The sequence below is a fragment of the Tyto alba genome, unplaced genomic scaffold (assembly GCF_018691265.1).
Source record: "Tyto alba isolate M040663 unplaced genomic scaffold, T.alba_DEE_v4.0 Super-Scaffold_38, whole genome shotgun sequence".
NCBI lineage: Eukaryota > Metazoa > Chordata > Aves > Strigiformes > Tytonidae > Tyto > Tyto alba.
The window spans coordinates 6580095-6601831 of NW_024881313.1; the positions used below are offsets into that span (position 1 = coordinate 6580095).

General features: G+C 39.7%; 1 protein-coding gene across 2 annotated transcripts; it reads right to left on the reverse strand.

The window, feature by feature from the left end:
- Window positions 1-1220: 1220 nt before the first annotated feature.
- On the reverse strand, window positions 1221-20222 carry GPNMB (glycoprotein nmb). Of its 2 annotated transcripts, none has more exons than XM_009974691.3 (11): window positions 19985-20222; window positions 14896-15042; window positions 14038-14181; window positions 12516-12695; window positions 11267-11425; window positions 10490-10798; window positions 9194-9316; window positions 8368-8470; window positions 7248-7453; window positions 4731-4818; window positions 1221-3910 (listed from the first exon to the last, which is right to left on the reverse strand). In XM_009974691.3, the coding sequence occupies exons 1-11, from the start codon at window positions 20052-20054 to the stop codon at window positions 3757-3759; spliced, it is 1683 nt and encodes a 560-aa protein (XP_009972993.2). In that variant the 5' UTR covers window positions 20055-20222; the 3' UTR covers window positions 1221-3756. The 2 variants fall into 2 exon arrangements, with proteins under 2 accessions (XP_009972993.2, XP_032847440.1); XM_032991549.2 differs by lacking the exon at window positions 19985-20222 and adding an exon at window positions 19288-19328.
- Window positions 20223-21737: the final 1515 nt, after the last annotated feature.

Genomic DNA, 21737 nt, shown 5'->3' on the forward strand with positions numbered 1-21737 from the left:
TGCCATATAAACCCTGATCACGTATCCCATTTCAAGCCTTTTGCCCACTTTTAAAGGCCTTTTTAAGGCCTCAAAAATTGCAGCTAGTTTGAAACATATATTTTTATTGGGAAACTGTATTTCACATTTGTGTAATTCCCATGTAGTGCTAACAGGTGCAGGGTAGTAGTCTAGCTTTGTTTTCTTATGGAGAATTGTCGTCAACGGTTAAAAAGCTATTTGTATTTCTTGAAAAGTATTTGTATTTACTGTGGGTGAACCATGTTTCCTTCCACCATGTACCCCTGGAGATGTTGTCATTTACACTGCCAGTAAAATAAAAAGAATTACTGTTCAGATTGTTTTACACTCCCTCACTGAAAATTAGGGTAAAATAATGGTATTAAGACATAAAAGGCATAATCTTGTGAATTATAAAGCTTTGTAATGATAAAAGCTTTAGCTTTGAAGGAGATTTGACTATGCTGTACAGGGCTGGAGGTGGTCAGTTGTACTAATAGACCCCAGTGTCTGGATGTCTCTTGCAAAGTCATAGCATGATTTCTCTACAGTTCCTTCAGGGGCTGGTATTTTTGAGCCTTAGTTTCAGCTTAAAAATACTTCAGGTAAGAAAAAAAATGCTACATCTGATGTGTGTCTTAATTGTGTGTGATAAAAAGTGTTCAAGAAGAAAAGAGGGGAGGAGCAAAACAAGCAGTTTGAAATAATACTTCAATTTTTAAAATATTTTTAAACAAAGTTGTTACCCAACTAATGTTTCTGTTTCCCTTGACGACATGTTTGAAAAGATGTTCTTTCTAAAGATGATGTGCATTTATGTTTGATGTCATTCTTTGATGTTACTTCTCCAAACGGGATGTCTGAAACCTGTCTTGTAACATTTGCTGACGTTCAAAAATCTGTTGTTTGTCAGCTGCTCTTGCCTTTGAAGGACATGAAGTTCATTTGTGTCTTGATCTGTGCTGAAATTGGGTCCCTCAAGTGTCATCTGGTTGTTAAGAAAGTCTCCTCATTTCTCAGGTTTGTGATGCCATTGCTCTGAGTACACTTGAAAGGAGACTGCAAAAACAGCTAGATAACCAATGGTAGTACCAGCTGTGCATAAGTGAACTAAGACTGAGGTAAATCCAATTGTGTTTTCTGGAGGTGGATACTGTTGTGATCGGTCATTAGGCAACTTGCTTATCTCGTGGTATCTCTGAGAAAAAAGAAATGCACACTTTAAAATCATTAGACGGTTTATTTGTCAATGCAGCAGTTAGATTCCATTGTATAAAAGTAAAGATGTATGAAATGGAAGTTACAACTGAAAAGGCAAAATCAAATTATAAAAATTTAATACTATGACATGATATTTAAAGGAAGATAGTGCAAGCTATTCTACACACATTATATATATATATTAAAGGATAAAAAAAGTCCTTAAAGTATATGAAAGCTTAAGACGTCTCTGAGCACCTAACATGCACTGTTTTGCTGAAACAAGATGCTTTCTGCATATAGCCTAGGTCAGTGGTAGCCTGTGTCTTCATTGATCCTAAGCATTATAGCTGTGACAGATTTAATTTTTTCATGCTGCATTACAGGTCATCTTAAGCTTTCCACTAAACCCCTGTCCTGCCTCAAGCTAGAGCAACAAGTACAAATTACAGTTCTTCCTATCAGCAGTCTGACTGATAACAGAGGACATAACAGACAGTAATTTTTGCAGGAAATGTGTATTTTTTAAGTCAGAATGTATTTTTAGATGCCCAGTTATGCTTAGACAATAGGATGTTATGTATAAGGAAGATGGAACGATGGCAAATATGGTGCTTTTAATAATATAACTGAAGTGGCCACAAAATAATTAAAATAATTGGAGAACCTGGAAACAAAAGAAGAAAAGAGGCTGTTGAATTTTAAAGATAAAGAACTGATCTCAAAGGTATGTTTGAATCTGCTTTTTTAATATTCTTAAGTCATTTAAAGGTGTCTGTGCACACTGGGGAAGTGGTAGTGAAGACTACATTCAGATTACAAATGATGAGCATTCGACAGATCTGCTAAAATACCAAGAAAATATGTATATGCCTGTATATCACCTCAGGAACTGAGAACAATATGTATCAGAGATGTTCCAAGACACAGTAAATAAGTTAATTATATCAATAATAGAGATCTTCAAAGAATTTGGTGTTTAGAAATTGATTGTGTAAAGTCATTTGCTCAGCCCCCAGCTGAAAGTTAATTTCACTTTGATTATAACCTTTAATATTAACATCAAGGCTCTTATGGAACTATTTAAAGCATTTTCGGTCTGTTTTCTCATTTCAGTGAATCTTTTTAGCAACTTCTTCCCTTCTACAAATAAGATGCTCTCCTTTTCTTATCATCCAGTAATCCAGCCTTCAGCACTTTGCTTCTGGTCTCGCACTGTGAAACACCACGATGCAGAATGATGAGCACACATGGCTAGAAGACCAGATCACTTGGGAAAGGCCACAACATGAGTTTTCTTAACACAGAATTGGAGCTAGAATGAACAAGTGAAGGCACATTGATTTTGCAGAAGTTTGCACTTTCTGAGCTGCATTATGCAAAAGCAGAAACTGGAGCATAGTGTTTTATTTCTACTGGGGTTTTCATTTATTTGATTAAGTGGTTAAAGGCAGGGGAATGGAGGAACAAGCAGAAATTAATGTATCTGTACAGCCAGAGAGGAATGAAAAGAGAAGGGGAAAAGGGAGTTGAATGCTGCCCCTTCCTGATAGAACCCTCATTCTGCTGACCCTTGCACATGGAGCATGTCTGTCCTCTGGGGACTGGTAGTTCCAGGCCAGTGTCTCAAGACCAATGGAAACAGAGGAGACGAAGGCAGCATCAGCAATTGCATCTAAGGATTTTACATGTGACTCTGAATAAAAGTTTCAACAGGGAGAGCCAAGCAGATGGGCCTCATCTTGTTGCTCGGGTGTCTGTGGTCTAGTTTATAGTGAGTCTTGTGCACTGGTAGCCATGTCCAGTAGGAAACTAAATATGTCCAGCTCTGTTTTCTGGTCCTGAGGCCAACTGACATGTAATGAGCTGCATCTATGCTATTGAACCCTGCAAAACATGGTGGCTGCTGCCAAACTCCCAGTGGGGAAGAGTGCCTCCAGTGGTTCCCAGAATTTGGGGTTTGCTTGGTGGGGAGCTAGGATGCCTGGGGCAAGACTGTTCTAGGACCTCCTGAACAGTGTAACAGTGTCTATGGTTCACTGTCGATGCCTGGGAGTAGGCCATGGCATGTTTCAGTCCACAGACATAACATGTGCCTGCCCTCTGTGTCTCTCTTTCTAGCAAAGGCATGAGTCCTGCTAAGGCAGTAAGCAGCTATACCGGACTGACTATTTCAGACTAAGTATTTACAAGCTGTTTGTTTGGGGTTTTTTAAATTGACCTTTTTTCCCTCCTCCAGATTATGGATCTGATTAGATTTGCAGGTAGTTAACCTAAAAGTAAGAAAACCCAGATATGGGAGAGGCGGGTGTTAGTTATTCAGAAGAGTGTATCCTAGATCACAAGCAAGAACAGCAGGTGCTCAAAACTACCTCATTGTTTCCTATGAAGGACTATTTTAACATTTCTAATTGCACCAAGCCCCTCAAAGTTACCATCCCATCTATATGTGCTTTCACCTTACCCCTTGTTTTTTTAGAACAAGAAAACCCCATCAAAGTACAGCTCAGATATGAGTCTTGTATGTAATCTAATAGTCAGTGTTACACTAAAAGTTTAAACAATGCCTGGCTTGCTTTTCAGCAGAGGATTTCTCTCCGTGCTACTAGGGAAGAAAATCGCTTTGAAATTGCTGAAGTAAGCAGTTAGTCCCTCCTGGTTCTCTGCTTGTCCTGTGCTTCTCTCAATGGGCTTGTATTGCTTGTATCTCCTGCAAGGAATGCGCACAGTTAGTTGCTGAAAGACATTTAAATGAAAATCGACATTTAGCATATGACCAGTACATGTATTAATCATGTACTTATAACATATTCTCTCTCCTCCTTCCCTCTTCAATCCCATCTGATGATGAACAGCCATAGGTCAGTAGTGCTGACTGAGGCCTGATGAATGAGAAGGCTTCGTTGCTTAGTGGAGTGCTGTGGCTCTGTGGAGGTTTTTCTTTCTCAATACTGACTGTGAAGGGTGAGCATACTCTCGATTCAGGAGTCTTGATGCAGTTACATGAAAAACATCCAAGCTAATAATGCAGTAACATGTGCCTCTGTTTACTTTCCTGCATGCCCAGCACCTTTTCCCCAAATAATTTATTTGTCAATTATTTAATGAAGAATTTTGATGATTAATTCTTGATCCGTCAGTCATTTGCAAACACTTCTTGTAAGAGTTTTAGAGCTAAATTAAATTTCTGTTTGCTAGGTTTTACTGCATATATAAATCACATCATGCAGTTTGAGTTTGCTTACTGCTTACATGCAGTTCCCTGGCCTTCTAGTATTACTATTTGTGCGTATGAGCACAGAATATAATTTTCTGTTGAAGTCTTCAACATTTGCATATTTTCCAATGGTTTTTCAGTTTAAGCTAGTAACCTAATTTTCTTGAATATTTGCCAGAATATTTGTGAACAACAATAAAAAAAGAAACAAAAATATAGCTAATGCAAATTTAAATTGTTGGTTTTGTTAATTTAAACAAATATTTTTGACAGTTCCTTGAACTGTTTTTAATCCTAGAAACTAGCAACTTACTTGTAAAGGACAAAAGCCCCAATGGCGGCAATCACTGCCAACAAACCAAGGAAGATGAAGACACCTTCTGTTGTTCCTGATGATGATCCTAGAGTTCAGAAAGTATTTTGATTAAAAGTTAGCCTCGTTTTTACAGTGAGTTAGATTTTCTAAAGAAAACATCATTTTTGCTTGATTGCTGTATAGATTGAAGTACACTTGATACTTCTAACGTGCTAAGCTCTGGAGGTGAGTGAATTTGGCAGGGGGTGGTGCTTTCACATCCTAATCAGTCTAATTGGCAGTTCCACCAGAGTGTGAGTTAGGCTGTGCCAGTTTTCTCACATGAGCCGTGCTCCTGAGACACGTGGCTGCCCTTCCAGCATGGAAGAGAATGGAGGGTCTTGCTGGCACCCCATGAGGTGAGGCTAATTTACTCCTTGCCAGTTGCTATGCCAGGGAAACATTTACACTGAGAGTGTAAGAGATGCAGTCTCTTTGTAGGCTTTAATGTTAGAATCAGCTTCAGCTTTCTCTCAGGGATGATCGCCAGGGGGAAAGGGGATAAAAAAGGAGTTTCTTAAATGTTTTTTTTTTTGCTGCAGTCCCGTATGCTAACATGGCAGAGTGTGGCTGAGAGCTTGATGGACTTAGGCTTGTTTGCCTTATCCAAGAGCTGAGGGCTCTGTTTTTTTAACATGTTTACTCTAGGAAATTACATGTGAGCTCTGCCTGTCATCGAACTCTGCCTTCTGGTTTGCCATCAACCATTTCACTCACATTTACTCCTAATTCCATTATATTTGATGGAAGAAGCCAAATCATTACAAGTATCTTTTAAAAATATGTGTTAAATATCTTAATTTCCCAGTCCACAGACTGTACCTTTATTGAGTTTACTGACACTGAGACATATCCTTGGTCCTCATATTAACAACAGTGTTTATACAGTGAAGTAACCTAGAGGTGCATGTTGGCTTACCTTTCCAGTTATTAATTTATAATTGCTGCCTATGAAAATCGAGATATCAAACCGGGGTTTACCATTTCCTTGGTACATATGCCTCATATATTTCTCAGTTTGTTGATACAATTGTTTGTGAAGACTTGACCTCATTACTAGTTTGCACAATATTTTTGCTGAGACTGTATGGATTTACCTTATTTTACGAATAAGGTAGGTCCTTGGACTAGTTTGCAAAGCAACACATACTGATGGGATGGGTCTAAATCATAGGACTGCAACCCCTTCAACAGCAGTTTAAGCAAGTTAAGAGTGGATGTTTTGTGCATTGCCTATATAACCCAGGCACAGTCCTGCCAAATTTCAAGGGCCAGATGTTTGGGCACCAAATTATGGGATTTTCAGAAATTCATAAATATTTGCCATCTCTTTAAATGAGCAGAAAATTGTGGCACAAGAGAAATGTTTGCAAACATTAGATGGGCTCCTCCAGAAGGTGACTCAAAGCAGCAACCTCTCTTCAACCCTAATTCTGCTTTGATTATAGTGGAAATGCCAAAGTACAGTTTAGCTTTGCCCTCTAGAGGAAGGCCTTTAGACCAGCCTTGGGCTAAAGTTAGCCTAGGTGAATAGTTTTGAAAAATCCTACTGCATGCTGATTTTCATCTTTAGGAGCTGGAATGCACTTATGCGTCAGGCATTGTGCCTTAGTCATCATGAACTGATTTTGGTATAGCTAAATTTATATCTAGATTAAATAAAATCAGCCAAAAATACTGTGGCAAATGACCACAAAGGATTGGTTGCTTGGCTGATAGTAATTCAGAAGAGTCACTAGCACATTGCAGTGGGAGGTCAGGAGGGCAACGCAGTGGGAGCAGAGAGACAGCATGATCATTTAGACTTCTGTCTGAGGCAGAGTTTAATACCTGGTTCTGCCAAGACTGCTTGGATAACCATGACACAGTGACACTCATCCAACCACAGGTAAACCTCCTGTTCTGAAATAGTCACCCTGGGCAGACTCTGTAGTCAATTAATGTTACGCAGATCTTTCCAAAATCTGATTCATCTTATCCTCATGTAGAAGTGGAAACCTGGTCAAGGTCAATGGGCTACAAAGAGAGCCCAGGGAAGCCACCTCAGCTACAGACTTTGATTCTGCCTCAAGTGAGCTGAAATCCTCTCTGTTTCTCCTATTTCTCCATGTGTGGTGTGGGCTGGCTGACATGTCCCCCACCTGCTTTTCTGCCCAATGGAGTTATTCTGTGGAAAAATACATTATGGCTTAAAAACTGTTAATATTCTGTGATACTGAAGGGTTTGTATAATTACTGTACTCACTGGATGGTAAACATAAATCAAACCACGTTCTAACATCTAAAATTACCGTAGGGAAAGAATCGTGTCTTTAACTTTGCATGGACTCCCACACAAGCTGGCACACTCTCAGCTGAAGCCTCCAGGCATAATAAAAACCCCATATAAATTCCTGTGCTCTTCCCCCCTGCAGGGAAATGACCACAGGGAGAAACTGTTCACAGATGACCCACATCTGCTCTGTGTGGACTCACCTCCATTTACGGAAATCAGCGCACTGGCAAGGGCTTGACTCGTCTCATCCCCCAAGGTGATGTTTATACAATATGTTCCAGGTTCCTCAAAAGCTCTCCTGATGGTGAGTAAGCATTCATCAGTGACGACGATGGGGTCGCATACCACACTCTTGGACACCTGGCACGTGGGGTCAGAAACTACTGTGCAGACATCTGTGGGGAGGCTGGGGTGGGAAGAGAGAACACATTGCATCTGTGGGGTCCTGTTAGCCCAGCTCATAGACACATTGCACTGATGCTCTGGTTTTATGCTGGTGCCTGTTTATTGAAATCAGTGGCACTATAGACATTTAAGAGTGTTTTACTAATACATCATATATATATTTTATACATACCTATAAATTTTATATATACATACATGTGGATTTTATATAAAATTCATATATACAATGTATAAAATTATCTGCTTGTTTTACATATCATTTCACATTTTATGGTGATCATAGAATTACCTGCCTCAAATCAACTTATAAAGTCCATTACCTTTCATACACATCATTAGGAAAGAACTGCAGATTCTTATATGTAGCATCACATGCCAAAAAAAGGAAATGGTTACTTGAGAGGTTAATTGTTTTCCAGTTGCATTACCAAGATGATTCTTGTACTTCTCAGTCCCCTCAACTCTAATCCCATTCTAGGAGCTAGGACTATTACTAAAAAGTTTTCCTGTCCAAGAAATTGCTTGGACATGCCCATTTACTTTAAGTGGCAAAAAATCATGGCCAAAAAGAAAGGGTTTCCTTCCAATTTCAGCAGACTGCTTCCAATTTTACAGTAAGTGCTGAAATCTTGTCTTGGCCAGGAAAATATAGAATAGTTTTCCCCACTATCTAGTTCTCTTATTTTTACTGAGGTTTGACATTTATTCTGAATCCTAAGAGCCTGGCAGTAACCTCTGTTACCATAGTTCACAAATGAGACTTGCATTATCTTTAGTTCCAGTCAAGAAATAGAAGAAATAGAAACACTGCCGTTCCCAACTTTTTTTCATGCAGCTGCATCTAAGCTCAGACAGCATTCCAGCACCTAATTAGTTTTAAAGAGGGAAGATTGACAGTTTCATTCACACACTTACCTCCCTTGGCAGGTAACAACAAAGTCAACCAGTGAGTTTTCAGCTTGACTTTCTGTCATCTGGATGCTCATCATCTGAATAATATTTACCTCAAGGATTCCCTCTGGGAGAGGAAACAGATGTCAATGATAGGACACATGACAAGCTCAGAAGTCTGTGTGTACAGAACCTCATATGTTTGGCTGGTGCTCAGTTCAGGTCTTGTTTTCCACAGCCTCCTTCCTCCCTTAGCGCTCCGCTTGAAGGTTTTAAAAGCTGAGAAATTTTCCAGTGCTTTCCCTGTGAGGCTGCTCCTTTCTGCTCTGCTTTATTTTTTCCAGTGTTATTATTTGCTTATTTATTTTACTAAATCCCTTCCCTGCCCCACTACCCATGACTACTGTGCATGCCATGGTCAATTCAACCTTATGTGATCCCACCCAGCCAGTATCCTTCAGGTGTGGCAGGTTCAGAAGCTGCTGATATAGAAAGTAGTGGTACGGTGCACATCCCCCACCAGCCATTTTCCAGCCCAAATGCCTGGAAACACCACATGTACCATGAGGGCAGCCATCAGCAGGTATCCAGACCAAGGCCCAGCCTCACACACCTGAAACCAAGGGGCCATAAATCTCTGCCACTAGGTCCTGTCAGAGTGCCTGAAGAAACCAAAGTCAGCCAGTTAGTTGTCTGTACATTAAAAATGTCAGCTAGATCCAAGAGAAGGATCTTATTGTGGATTTCATGTATTTGGTAGAAGGGACCCTAAATAAACATTATCTCTACCATACACTGTTGTACATTATTAACCCCATTCTTCTGTTTAAGTGTTGACCCATGCCCTTACCTACGACAGAGATCCCTGTTCCATAGTATCCATTTCTGTAAATATGGCAACCTTCATCAGGATTATCTTCCATTGATTCAATAGTGGTAGAAGAGTCTGAATTAGAAGATGCTCCAGTTGTTACTGTTTTGTTGAGGGAGAAAGAACAGGTACGTATCTCTAGAACAAGTTCTGCTTAGAGGTATTCTGAGCATGGCCATATGTTTCAACTGTATTCATTACATAGGTCAGTAGTGACTTTGGTTTGCAGCACTGCAGTCATGTATGTATCTGTATGGGATCACAGTAATAAGCCTTAAAGAAAACACACATGCTCAGCTGCAGAGCCCTGGAGTGTCCTGGGTAGCCTTGCTCCAAAAGCCACCTTGCTAGTCACCCATCTCTGCAATAAAAGTGAGATTGCAGGTTTGATATAATTAAACACTTCTTTAAAATTCCCAAATCAATTACAGAAGAAATCCAAAGGCCAATAAAAGGTTTAAAATGCTCTCTTTAAAAGCAGGTATTTTCCTATTGCTCTATATCACAGCTAGTGGAAAAATGAAGAGGGGAAGTGGTGAAAATTATACCTTTCCTTTAATTTTTCATTCTCACTCAACATTTTGGTAAAAGCACATATTAAAATTCTAAAATTTGAAAAATATAGCCACATTTACAATTTAATAGTAGTAGTATTACAACTACCCAGGCTGAAACTGCAGACCTTTTGCAAACCTCAAAACCCTCTGAGATGATAAACCAATGCTGAATATGGTGAAAGTTATTCTGAAATACGATAGTGCATAAATTTAAAGTGGAAAAGTCATTCTGGGTTAATGCCATGTGGAAATCCCATATTTTGGAATATGAGCAAGTTTTTTCTAGTTCAATCCAATCTTACTTAATTTTGGGTGGAAGCTAATGCAAACCAGAAATAAACTGACTATAAGAGTGTTCTGAAATACCTTTCTCACATAAAATTTACATCTTACCTCAGAAGATGACCTTGAGTAGGCAAGGCTAAAAACACCTGACCTGGTGTATAAAAACAAATTTATATGTACTGCATGTCCACCTGAAGACCTCTGTAGGCTGTCACTGTGGTGGTAGAACTGTATGTGTAAGTGATGCCTCTCATAGAAGAGTTTATGCTCAGTGATTCTGTCTCTAAACCAATTTAAAGAGGGTTTGCAGAGCATTACAGCTCTTTCACTGATGACAGTAAAACCTCTGAAGATATGAACATTAAATAACAGAATTTAGAGTTTTAGCATAGCTCTTAATATCACTGCTAACTGCTGTTTGATAAACTCTTACCTGCTGAGGTGGGCGGTGGTGCAGTGGGTGTTACTGGCTTGCAAGGTACAGGTATAATGGCTTGGACAGTTACATTTGTAGTGAAGTTTCCTTGCAGAGTATAGGTGTGAGATGTAGTGGGACTGCTGGCTACAAATAAGCCACTTCCATCTCCAAAGTTCCACTTGTAGGAGATGGCAGAATTATTAAGATAGTAGCTGGGATCATGGATCTTCACATCAAATATGATTGGTGAGTCTTTGATAAAAATGGAATCTGAGATGTTCCGGTCATGTTTTTGGTACATACTCACAAGTATTGGAATTTTGTCTGGAGGGGAAAAAAGAAGTAGTGAATAAATGAAACATACATACCTGGCTGCAAACAACAAACACCTCCAAAGTCTTGGAACAGCAACAGTCAGAATGTGAGACATTTATATCTTTAACATGGGTTTCTACTTTAATTCTATTTACTGATCTGGGGAGTGAATGTCAATAGGAAAGAGTTATCCAGAACAGTATGGGAATAAATGAGGAATCACAGGCATATGTAGAAGATTGTATTTCCTTTTGTAAATATTTTTTCATTATGAAGTAGAGGTGTCACAGCTGAACCAGATGCAAAGCTAAATTACACTACTCAAGGCAATTTACCATAAATTCCACATTCATATTGAAAACCTTTCTCAGGCCAATGTCTTCTTTTCGTGCCAGATGATGCTTGCACTGAATTCTTTTAACACCTCAACAACAAATAGCCCCAGTATTTTATAACAGTTTATTCCAGCACGCTCACCTGTTACAACATAGGCAGCACTTGCTCTTGCAATTGGAACATATGCTGAGTGCCCTCTCCTGTAAATGGATACCACCATTGCGTGTTTGCCGAGAGTGATATTTGCTGTGTTGACTGAAAATGTTGTGGAAGATCGTCCAATTGTTTGGTAGTACTGACCTGAAACAGAACACGAACTTAGATGTTTTCCCTTCAGCCTAGCTGCAAATTGTTTTATGAGAAGCAGTATCTCTGTGAATCTTGGATTGTCTAAACCAAAATTAATAGTTTAGAATTCTCTTTCAGTTACCTGGCAGGTGTTTTAGGAGGACTGAATACTTTTACCATGTGTTTACTCCCATTATTTCTGTGGTTTTTTCAAAGGTGTCAGAAAGATGCCCCAAATTTCACTAACCTAAGAAAAGTTTGCCAAGGCATCCACATCTTTCCAAAATAATTACATTACATTAAGTCATGGGGATTATGTAGTGGATGGTGTTACCACCTAGGCATTTTAAGCGATCTTGTGTCTGTACACCTTCAGTGTAGCAAGAAAATGTAATACCTCTTGCTTCATACCCTAGAGCTCGTTGTGTACATTTGCTTATTTGTCTTTGTAACAGCTGACTGAGGTAAGTAAATAGTAACACCACCACATAAAATTTGGGACATTATTATTATTATTACTCATGCTGATACTGCTGATAATACTTACTCAGTCAAGCTAACAGGTTATATGTAGCCAAAGTCAGGAACAGCCCAATCATTACATACTCAGGAGCTGGGAACACTGAAAATCAGCATCTGTGACCAGATCAGTACCACACAGTCAGTGGCAGTTTTCACCTCCCCAGGAGCAAGAAGTGCTGTGCTGTTAAACTGATCTGAAGACAAACAGCGCTATGGTCTTTCTTAAATTTAAGAATCTGAAGTGGCAGTGAGCAGTCAACAAATCATCTGACTGACCTGCTCGAACCTTCTGTTTTCCTAGCAAAGGATCTTGAGTACTACTTAAAGGACATTAATTTTCTTCACTGGTAGTACTGTGAATACAGATTTAAAGAGAATCTCCTGGTAATCCATGATTTCCAGACTGAGCAGCTGATGGTCACTCTGGAAAGCGGGGAATGGGTTCAGGATCTCTACTGCAAAGCATAGAATCCTTTTTAAAGGACTTTTAATAAAACATGCTCAGCGAATGAGTTAGTGTCCAGAGTGAATATAAGCTTTGCAGCATCAGCCAAACCGAGGGATGTGTTGCAGTACTAACCAAACGTGTGAAACACGTAGACAAAGTTCCTTCTCCTCCAGCCAGGATAATGAGGGAAAGGTCTCCCATCTGGGAATACATTATGGCTGTGGTTGCCTGTGCAGTTTTCCCAGCCACAGCTGTCGATCCATTCAGTCCAGTTGTAGACATAGATTTGCTGATTCTCGGAAGCTGGAGGATCTAAGTGTAGAAAGAGGACATGTTCCCGGTCAACTGAGAAACGTGCAGAAAGTCAGGAAACAGAAGGCAGACACCCCAGGTTACAGCAGTTATTGCACTTAAGCAACAGATTAAGTGGGGTATTTTTAGACTACCATTTTGGGTTTTTTTTCTGAGATTGTGCTTTGTTTGGTTTTTAATGTAAACAGCAAAATGTTCTGGCTTGGCATTGTTTTATTTAGTAACTTAAAAAAATTTTACTGCCTCATGGGCCAGACATGATTTAATCCCAAGATTAAAATTGCTTGCCCAAAACTTGCTGTTGGCTAACCAGGATGCTGCTGTTTCACTGAGGTTCGTGGGGCTACCTGAACATTTGGCAAGAAGAATCTAAAATTTTAAGCAGAAATAGCAACTGTGGAAGCATTATGAGGAAGTGACTTAGTTTGTTTTGTCCGAAAAGTTTTCTGTGGCACCTTTAAATAACTTAGACAAGAATTTCAGTTCCTTTCTGAATAATAAAAAGACAGTTTCCTTCTCAAAACAGCACAACGGATATTAAGTAGGGAATGGATATCAGCAGTTAACAAAACATTAGACAGTCAAAAAGTAGAAACTCAGGCTGACAAAAAAAATTACGGATATGCCTTGAAATGAAAATTACTTTGACCAGTAAAAAAACTTGTTGGGCATTTATGAATTCAGAGGAAGAACATACTACAGCCTGTTTCACTCTAGATCCAGCATCTTCAAACATGGGAATGATGATAGCTTTTTTGCCCTGTGTAACAGTAAATAAGATGAAAGAAGGTGATCCTCTGATGAAAAGGTAGCTTGATTTTGATTTTTTTTTCTTTTTAATTCTTAAAATGTGGGAATGTGAGATTTACTCTTTCTTAAGTGTTTTTCAAGATGCAGATGATGGTTAGTGAGTTCTAAAATTCCTTATTGAAAAAAACCTCTATATATGTTTTATATATTATATATATATTTATATATATATTATATATAAAATATCAATTTTATAAATTGACAGCCTTATAAATTTGGAAGAAAACAGTGTGACTGTGCAACCTTGTGACCAAGCTGAAAAGCAGTAGCAGTTTTGTTAGGAAGCCAAATTAACATCACTGTTTTGGGAAGGCAATTTTATAGTGAAGGCAAATCTTAAATTACCTGGTCATTGTACATAGCAAGTGCTATAGCTGGTGTGGCATGGGTTAGACACAAGTGTAGTTATCAGTTAAAAGCAACATGGCTGCTGTTTGTAGGGTGCACCTCTGATGATTTCAAAGATTCATGACATGTTCACACCAGCACCAGTGTGAGATGTGTGTAGTGTGGGTGCACTGCTGTTACCTACCCTGGGTGCAGTTTCTCTCATATATTATGTTGCCATCATTATCTTCTTTCTGGCACCTGGGGAACTGGAGAGTCACAACAAAGGTCATGTTGGATCCTACCAGCGCTGGGCTATCAGTGTTCAATTTAGCTGTCACCCTTCCACCTGTAGAAAATAAGATTGATCTTCACTGTAGTGAAGGAGGCATCAGAGCTGCAGCAGCTACCTTCAGCTGTGCACTATTTACATTAGAAAGGCTTTATTGGTTCCTCTATTTCCAAGGGGTTTTGTGTTCCTAAGTCACTCACACTCTTATCAAAACCACAACTTAGAACAATCAGAGGGACTCATCATGTCCCCCCATATCACTTGCTGACCTGTCATTCATTTCCTTCTTAGAGCTAAGGATATGGTTTTTCACCCATGGGGGTCAATATATTCCAAAGGAGAATATTTTTATTTCTCCCCAGGGATACAGCCCTTAGACCTTAGCTCAGACCAGCTGGTAATAAACAGGGTCTTCACTGAAGTTGTCAGCTGAAGCCCACCATGCCCTTCTGAGGTAACAGTTGAAACTATTTGTCCTCTAGGGCATATTTCAAATAATGGATTTTCCTAGAGCCCTGGTCATCAATACTTCTTAATAAGTATTAATGTCTATGAGTCATGGGAAAGCATTTACTGTAACAATTCCCTGTTCTGCTTCTTCAGACAATGTACTGGGAACGGTATCAAAGCCAGTCATCCATAATTTACTATTCCTTGCAGCACTGGTGGATATTGCACCTGTGACAAAGCACTATAGCACCTGCACTCTTCAATGAGGTGGATTTTCTGGACAATCTTCTCAGTGTCTTTGAAATGCATATGTGCAATCACCTTTCCAGCAGTCCTTCCATCTGGGATCTCCTTCTTCCCAGAAAGGATAAAGCTTTTCGTTCCATTTATTTTGATCACTAGACCAGCCTTGTAGTTTCTTGTAGGACATGACAGGTGTTCTTCCATGGCTCAGCACATCTTGAAACCCTAGAGAGAAAAACAAACATGCAATGTAAAAGCATTTTCCCTGTCACCCTGTAAAGACATTTCTCTTGTGCTAAACAGCCTTCTTACTATGACTATATTCTTGTACTGATTAGAAAACTCTTCACCAGTAGAAAGTTATGGAATTTTATCATCGCAGCTATAAACACATCAACTATAATCAACATAAAGACAATTCCACCACTGACAGACTGACATTTTTCTACTTGTACTATTGCAAACTTTCCAGAGAAAGAGTAAAAAGGTTTACCACATTTTGACCATATCACAGCACTTGTTTGTATGAATGGACATAACCCTGCAACAATCAGGCTGGCTGTACAGAGGTTGCTTGGTTGCTGACTGCTTTGTTCTTGCCTGGTAATGAATCTATGAGTAAAAGGCTAATGGGATAAATTCACTTTGTGTCCAAGTTGTGCTTTAGCAGCAGTTATGCCAGGAATTAATTTTGAACCAGTGAAGCTTCTTTGGTGAGTTGGCTGGTGGTTTGGGTGGGAGGGGTGGAAACAATTGTAACAGAAGCTGGTCTTTCCAGAAAAGGAAATATATAGCTGAATAGTAAATTCAGTGTGTTTATAATATAACAACAAAAACATATTAGCTTTATGCCTCTTACTTGAAAAAGGCTCAGATATTAAATAACTTTAATAACCTCTTTCTTCTCACATTACTACAAATGATGGGCTCAAACTTTTCCCAGGCCTTCTAGGATTCCTCTTTCTGTCACAAAGTACGTAAAATGAAAAGCAAAGTAAATATCCAAGTAACCTGTAGGAACATGTAGGAACACTGTAGGATGCCATAAAAATGTCTTCTTAAGTCGGCTCATAGGCAGAGTTCCATTAAACCCTGGAGGCTTTTAAACAACTCTGTCATGTTAATCAGGTAACTGCTGGGTGTGCCAGTCTGTAACAACATCAAGGGAGTTAGGATTTCTGCTTTTCATGGCTTTATTTTAAAGATAGCTGATGCTGAATGCTTCTGAAATTTATACCCAAGTGCAACAAAGACCTGGATGACTTAATGGAAAATGCAGAGACCTGTAAGAAGGATGAGAATGGCCCTCTGCGCTGTAACGTAACTGGCTGTGTTGGAATTCCTCTGAGTTTTGGAAGAGGCACAGAGCAGGTGGAGCCAGTCTAAGCACGGTCTTTATGGACATGTGACTCCTAATTTTACTGCAAGGGAGAGCCAGAGAAACAGCACTGAAGAAGAGGCAGGAGCTGTTTTCTCTTGATGTTTTTTTGTCCAGTGAGATTTCTGCTGGGGAAGAAGGCCATCCCTTGGCCAGTCCCATCTCAGTGGTCACTCTGAACTGGTGCTGGTAGCTCTCTGAACTGAGCTAGAGTCTCTCACTCAGAGGCATATTCTCCCACGGTCTTTCGCCCTACAGGAACTCCCCACAGACTCATTTAAATCACTTGAATCAAGTCTTTCCTGCAGTTTTAATATATTTTGATGTGAGCAAAGCATAACACCATGACTGGTATTTACTTAATAGCCTGTATCACATGCTGTATTGTTTTCAGTCTTGGTCAGAAGAAGAGTTGGGTAATGTTGTCCTTCAGAAACTTTTCTCAGGAAAAGAACAGATTAGCAACTATAAAAGTATTTTACAAAGGCTTATCAAGTTCAATTACATTTTAGGTAATTAAATTAAAGTGTCCTCTTATTTTGAAAGTAAGTGACTAAGGATTTTTCCTAATATTTTTTTCCCATTCTCTTTGATTTTACCTAAAAAATATTTTATGAATAAAAATGTTTTGATATTGTCAGATCAAAACATTTCAATCCTTTTTTTTTTCCCAAATGCTCAATTCATCAAAAAGAGCTGGAGCAATTTTAATTTTAGAAATGCTTTTAATTTTGAATATTCAATAACAATCCTTGAATTCAGAAGTCATTTTCTTGTCCAGCTTTGGTAATAACTGTGGTCACTGCTTCTAAATCATGAACTTCTTAGGCATTTCTGTGCCTCCCTGATGTGCTTTGTTTATTTCAATCGAATATAAAACGTTTCACAAGCTTCAGGACAAGACAAAGACATTTTTTCAGATGAGAAAAGACTTCAACACTAGTTTCTCTAACACATGGAACTGAAGATTTTCAGTTGCTGAATTTAAAGGAACAAAAAGCTTTAATGTATTTCTTCTTTAACAATGAAAACCACTCAAGAACAGATGTTGGTCGTAACTAAAATTAGAGCAATTCACTTCAAAATAGACAGAGTAATATTACACTCCAAGAAACTGATTACTGTAATAGTTTTGGTGAGGTGATCATAGAAGAAAAGATCTTATACTCTGATTGTCTTCCTTTTCATTCTGGTTTTCTTTTTGGTGAAAAATGTAGCAAATGAAGAAGTTCATCATTCCTTGTGATAGTGTGTTAGACATGAAAGAGAGAATGAAAGCCAATGTTAGAACAACAGCAATGAAAAGATGACCCATCCAAAGAAGATGAAAATGTATTAAAAGTAAAAAGGCTGACGTTATGGCCAAGACAGAGAATATTGTAAACTTTCTAAAGTTACAGTATAGAAACGTAATAAAGCAGGACAGAAAAGAATTTGAGGAACAACTTGCAAAACATAAAAACTACTAATTAATCTTTTTTTCAAATACAAAAGTAGTGGAAAGCTTGCCAGAAAGACTGTAGGGCCAAAAGATGATGTAGATACAAAAAAAGAAAGCATTCAGAGAAGATAAAGGGATAGCACCAAAGTCAAATATGTTATTTTATATTGTCATCCACAAAGGAGGAGCATAAGAAGTTTCTGTGCTAGAAATTTTCTTTACAATGATAGAGAATCTCTCTCAAAATGAAGTGTTGGCACACAGAAAAAAGAATTATAGCACAAATCAACAAAATGAAGACGTTGTCTAAATAGGCTGGCTCAAAAAGTATGGAAGTTATTAAAGAGTGAAATAAATGAGCTATTAAACATAGCATGTAACATCTTGCTTAAAACTGCTTCAGTGGCCAAGAAACAAAAGTTGGCAAATGTGATGACAGTTTTTAAAAACACTTCCAGGGAAGATTTAGAGGATTACAAAAACTTTGAGGCTCAAATTGGAGGAGCTCGTAGAAACAGCAGCAAGGAACAGAATTAGCAGATACAGTGGATTAATATGATATGCCGTAAAAGGAGTGCATTCCTCACAAATATATTTGAGTTTGACTGAGGGAGCCAGAGAGCATGGGAACAAGGCTGACCTGCTTGTTATAGTCGGCTTGAGATCCAGACAGTATTTGCTGAGGTCTCTTGCTAAAGGCACGACAAGGAACTAAGTTACCGTGGGATAAGAATGAAGGCTTTCACATGAATAAATAATTGATTAGGATATATGAACCAAAAGCTACAAATAAGTGGCCAGTTTTCTCAATTGTTTAAATAATTTTAAATGTTCATAATCTGGAAAACAGGTAAACAGCAAAGTTCTTTAATCTGCTGAAGACAGCATCTTAAAGTAGTAGAGGGGAGGACCGTATGAGACTCAATGACTCAAGAATAAAACTATATGAAATTCAGCGTAGTTAACTGTAACTTTACTTGAAGAACAAGGGGCTCTAAACTAGCTATTGCCACTCAGAAATGAGATCTTGTAGCTTTACAGTTTTGAATGCAGTGCTCACTGGTAGTTGAAAAACTAGGAAAAGTCTAGATAGAGAACAAAGATGAAGATGCCATGACAGCATTGTGCGACATGTGTATTCATGTCTTGAATACTGTATACTGCTCTGTTCTCTGCAGCTCGAGCAGGGTAGGAGAGAACTGGAAAATATACAGAGAAAGGTATCAAGGATGCTACAAAGAGATAGAACTGTTTCCCTATGAGGAACAGCTAAATAGACTGTATCTTGAGCCTGGAGAGGAAGTGACAGAGAATATAAAAACAATCATGAACAGCATGAAGGAAGAAGCAATTTGTCACTATTTCTTAGAGTACAAAAGTTAAGAAGAATCAAAGGAAACCAGCAGGTTACAGGTTCGAAGTGCATAAAAGATATTTCCTCATGTAAGGCACAGTTAAGGTGTGAGATTTCTTCCTGACAGGATGTTGTGTACGCCAAAAATGTACACAGGTTGCAATCAAAACCCAAGTGCATGAGCAGATGGAAGAAACTGTTAAATACCATGACTCTGCATCTGACAGAGGCAGTTCTGGTGCTATAAATCATGGGAGGCTGGGAGAGTGTTGTGAGTAAATACCAGTACACACTTACCCAGTTGTACACCCATTACCGTTTCCCACTGAAGACAGGTACAAGGCTAGATGGGTGCTCAGCTAGACCTCAGCTTTTAAGGTCTTCAGTTTCCTTACTGTAGATTCTGGAATTTGAGCCTCAAATCCCATTTTTGGGTTCCCAGCCCTGAACTTGGGGAGTCAGCCTGAGACTTGAGTCAAGCTGAGAGCCCAGAAAGAAGCAGAGGACCAGCCCAGTGCCTGCCCACTGTGGCTTGAGGATCTAATTCCTTGACTGGGCTCCCTGAGGTTGGGGATCCAGAGGTGTGGGTGTCCCAGCAGGGAGCACTGCCTCTGGCCTGGCCTCCCCGCCACAGCTGTGTGGAGCCAACTGGGAGAAGTCTATTCTGAATCTGCCTTTCTAGCCACGCCTGAGCTGGGGAAATGTTGTTAGAAATTTGTTGAAAAGAGCCAAGGCTTAGCTTCAGTCGGCTATGTGTGTCTGAGGAGCACAGGAAATAGGTAACTGAACAGCTCTTGGCATATTTCTCCAGCTCAGGTGACGTTTCTACCCAGAGCCAGGCAACCCTGAGCTGGAGCTAGCTGTTGCCTACCAGTTCCCAAGCGCAGCTCCAGCAACCGCCGCACGTGCAAGGAGCAGCCGTTTACACTGCACGGGCTCGGGACGTCAAACCCACAGTGGCAGGGAGAGAGGACGGGGTGAAGGAAGCACTCACGTGTGGCGGCAGCACCCAGCACCGCTTCGGCCAGGACCAGGAAGCTGAGGTGGCGGCGAACACCGCTCATGGTGCCGGAGACCCTGCGTCGGCTCAGTGCGCGCAAAGGAGCAGGGAGTGCCCAGTGCCTGCACCCAGTAACTCCTCTGGTCCCCACTGAGAAGTGAGAATGAAGTTTCTCTGCTGCTCTGCTCTCCGATTAAATGAAGGGCCCCGGGACTCATCATGTGATGGAATTAAGCAGAGATGCATGATTTTGTCTTCAGCTTCTTTCAGCTCATGTGCTTATGACTCACTCCTTTTGCTTTCAGCATTCCCTGGGATTTCTGAGAGACCTGTTTAGAACCACACCATTTACCTTGCAGGCATTTTTTACTAGTTTTGCACTATGATCAATTTTTGTACTTAATTTATTTTTAAATTAGGAATGTTTATTTCCAGAAATCCAAATTAACTCTTGCCTCAGCCTGATTTGCAAGTGTTATTGCAAGAGCTCACTGCATCTGACAGACCCATCACTACTTAATCGTGTGTCTCTCCCCAACATGCTGGGCAACAACTGTAAACTAAATGGAGGCTGTCCAATTCTAACACGTCCCTGGACTTGGCTCCTGATCAGAGTTGATTGTTAAAGAAAATGTTCTTTAAACTTTTAGTGGGCACATGCGTGTACCGTCCGACCACAGCTGCACAATACAATGTGCCTATGGTTAGAGGTGTGATCACAGACCATCTGTAGTGACAGCCTGTCAATATCTAGCTCACAAGTTGCCATGTCCTACACACAGCCAAGTAGTTCATTGTATCTACTTCATGGTGTGTAGAGATAAACGAAAAAGAAACTTTACTGCCCAACTGAATAATGAGGTAAAACCAATGGCTCAAGAGGAGTAGGGTAATACAGGCAAACACTGCACTTAGTGGTTCAAATTCAGGTTTAACGTGCTTCACCAGTCCAGGTGTTCTTCTGCAGGCAGTACAGCAACTGAATTTCATTGCAGCCCTGGCAGCCTCATGAAGTTTCATGTTTTTGTTTGCAGCAAAGAACAAGCTTTGTTGAGACGACATGGCATAGAAGCAAGTATGGTCCTCAAGACAGGAGTTCAGTAGTGGTTTCAGTGATCCCAAAATATAGCACTGGCAACTGAGACACTGGCTAGCCAGAAACCAGCAAGTTGGGCAACACTAAACCGTTTTTATTTTGGGCAGGGCAGGTAGAAGTCTGTAAATCCAAGGCACTGTCAACAGAATTAGGAGACTGCACAACAGAAGGAGATTTTAGAACTGTGACTACTTCTTATTTTTAATTTTTGATGTGTCCTTTGTTTCTTCAATTTTTCTAGAATTTTCTATTAGCTGTGTAAGTTCTTGTCACTACCTGGAGTGTCCCCAGCCATCATTTCTCTCAGTAATGCAGGCTCTGATGTCCAGTGCTGTGCATCTTGCCTAAGTAGACTCCATGCTTCAGCATCCTCCTGGCTGGATCCAACCCTCCCTCCTACTGCCAGCCAAGGAAAAAGGTGAAGGCAATAGCCTTAGGGATACCAGGCTTGTTTAAACTAAGCCCTCATTATCTGGCAGAAAGGAGAGGGTGCATAAATCAAAGTCAAAGCTGTGACTGACTATGCAAAAAAATCATATGACTGCAGCGTCCTCATGTGATTGTTGCTTTTTTGTTGTTATTAAATCAGCTACATTCCCACTTGAAATGTCAGATTTTGAAGCCATTCACAATCATTTTTTAAACCGTGTG

Coding starts and splice junctions, on each gene's coding strand:
- GPNMB (XM_009974691.3), bottom strand. CDS start 20,054: ATGAGCGGTGTTCGCCGCCACCTCAGCTTCCTGGTCCTGGCCGAAGCG. Junction 14,182..14,895: donor ATGGAAGGACTGCTGGAAAG/GTGATTGCACAT, acceptor TATTTTCTACAG/GTGGAAGGGTGACAGCTAAA. Junction 9,317..10,489: donor ACCACCGCCCACCTCAGCAG/GTAAGAGTTTAT, acceptor TCAACAAAACAG/TAACAACTGGAGCATCTTCT.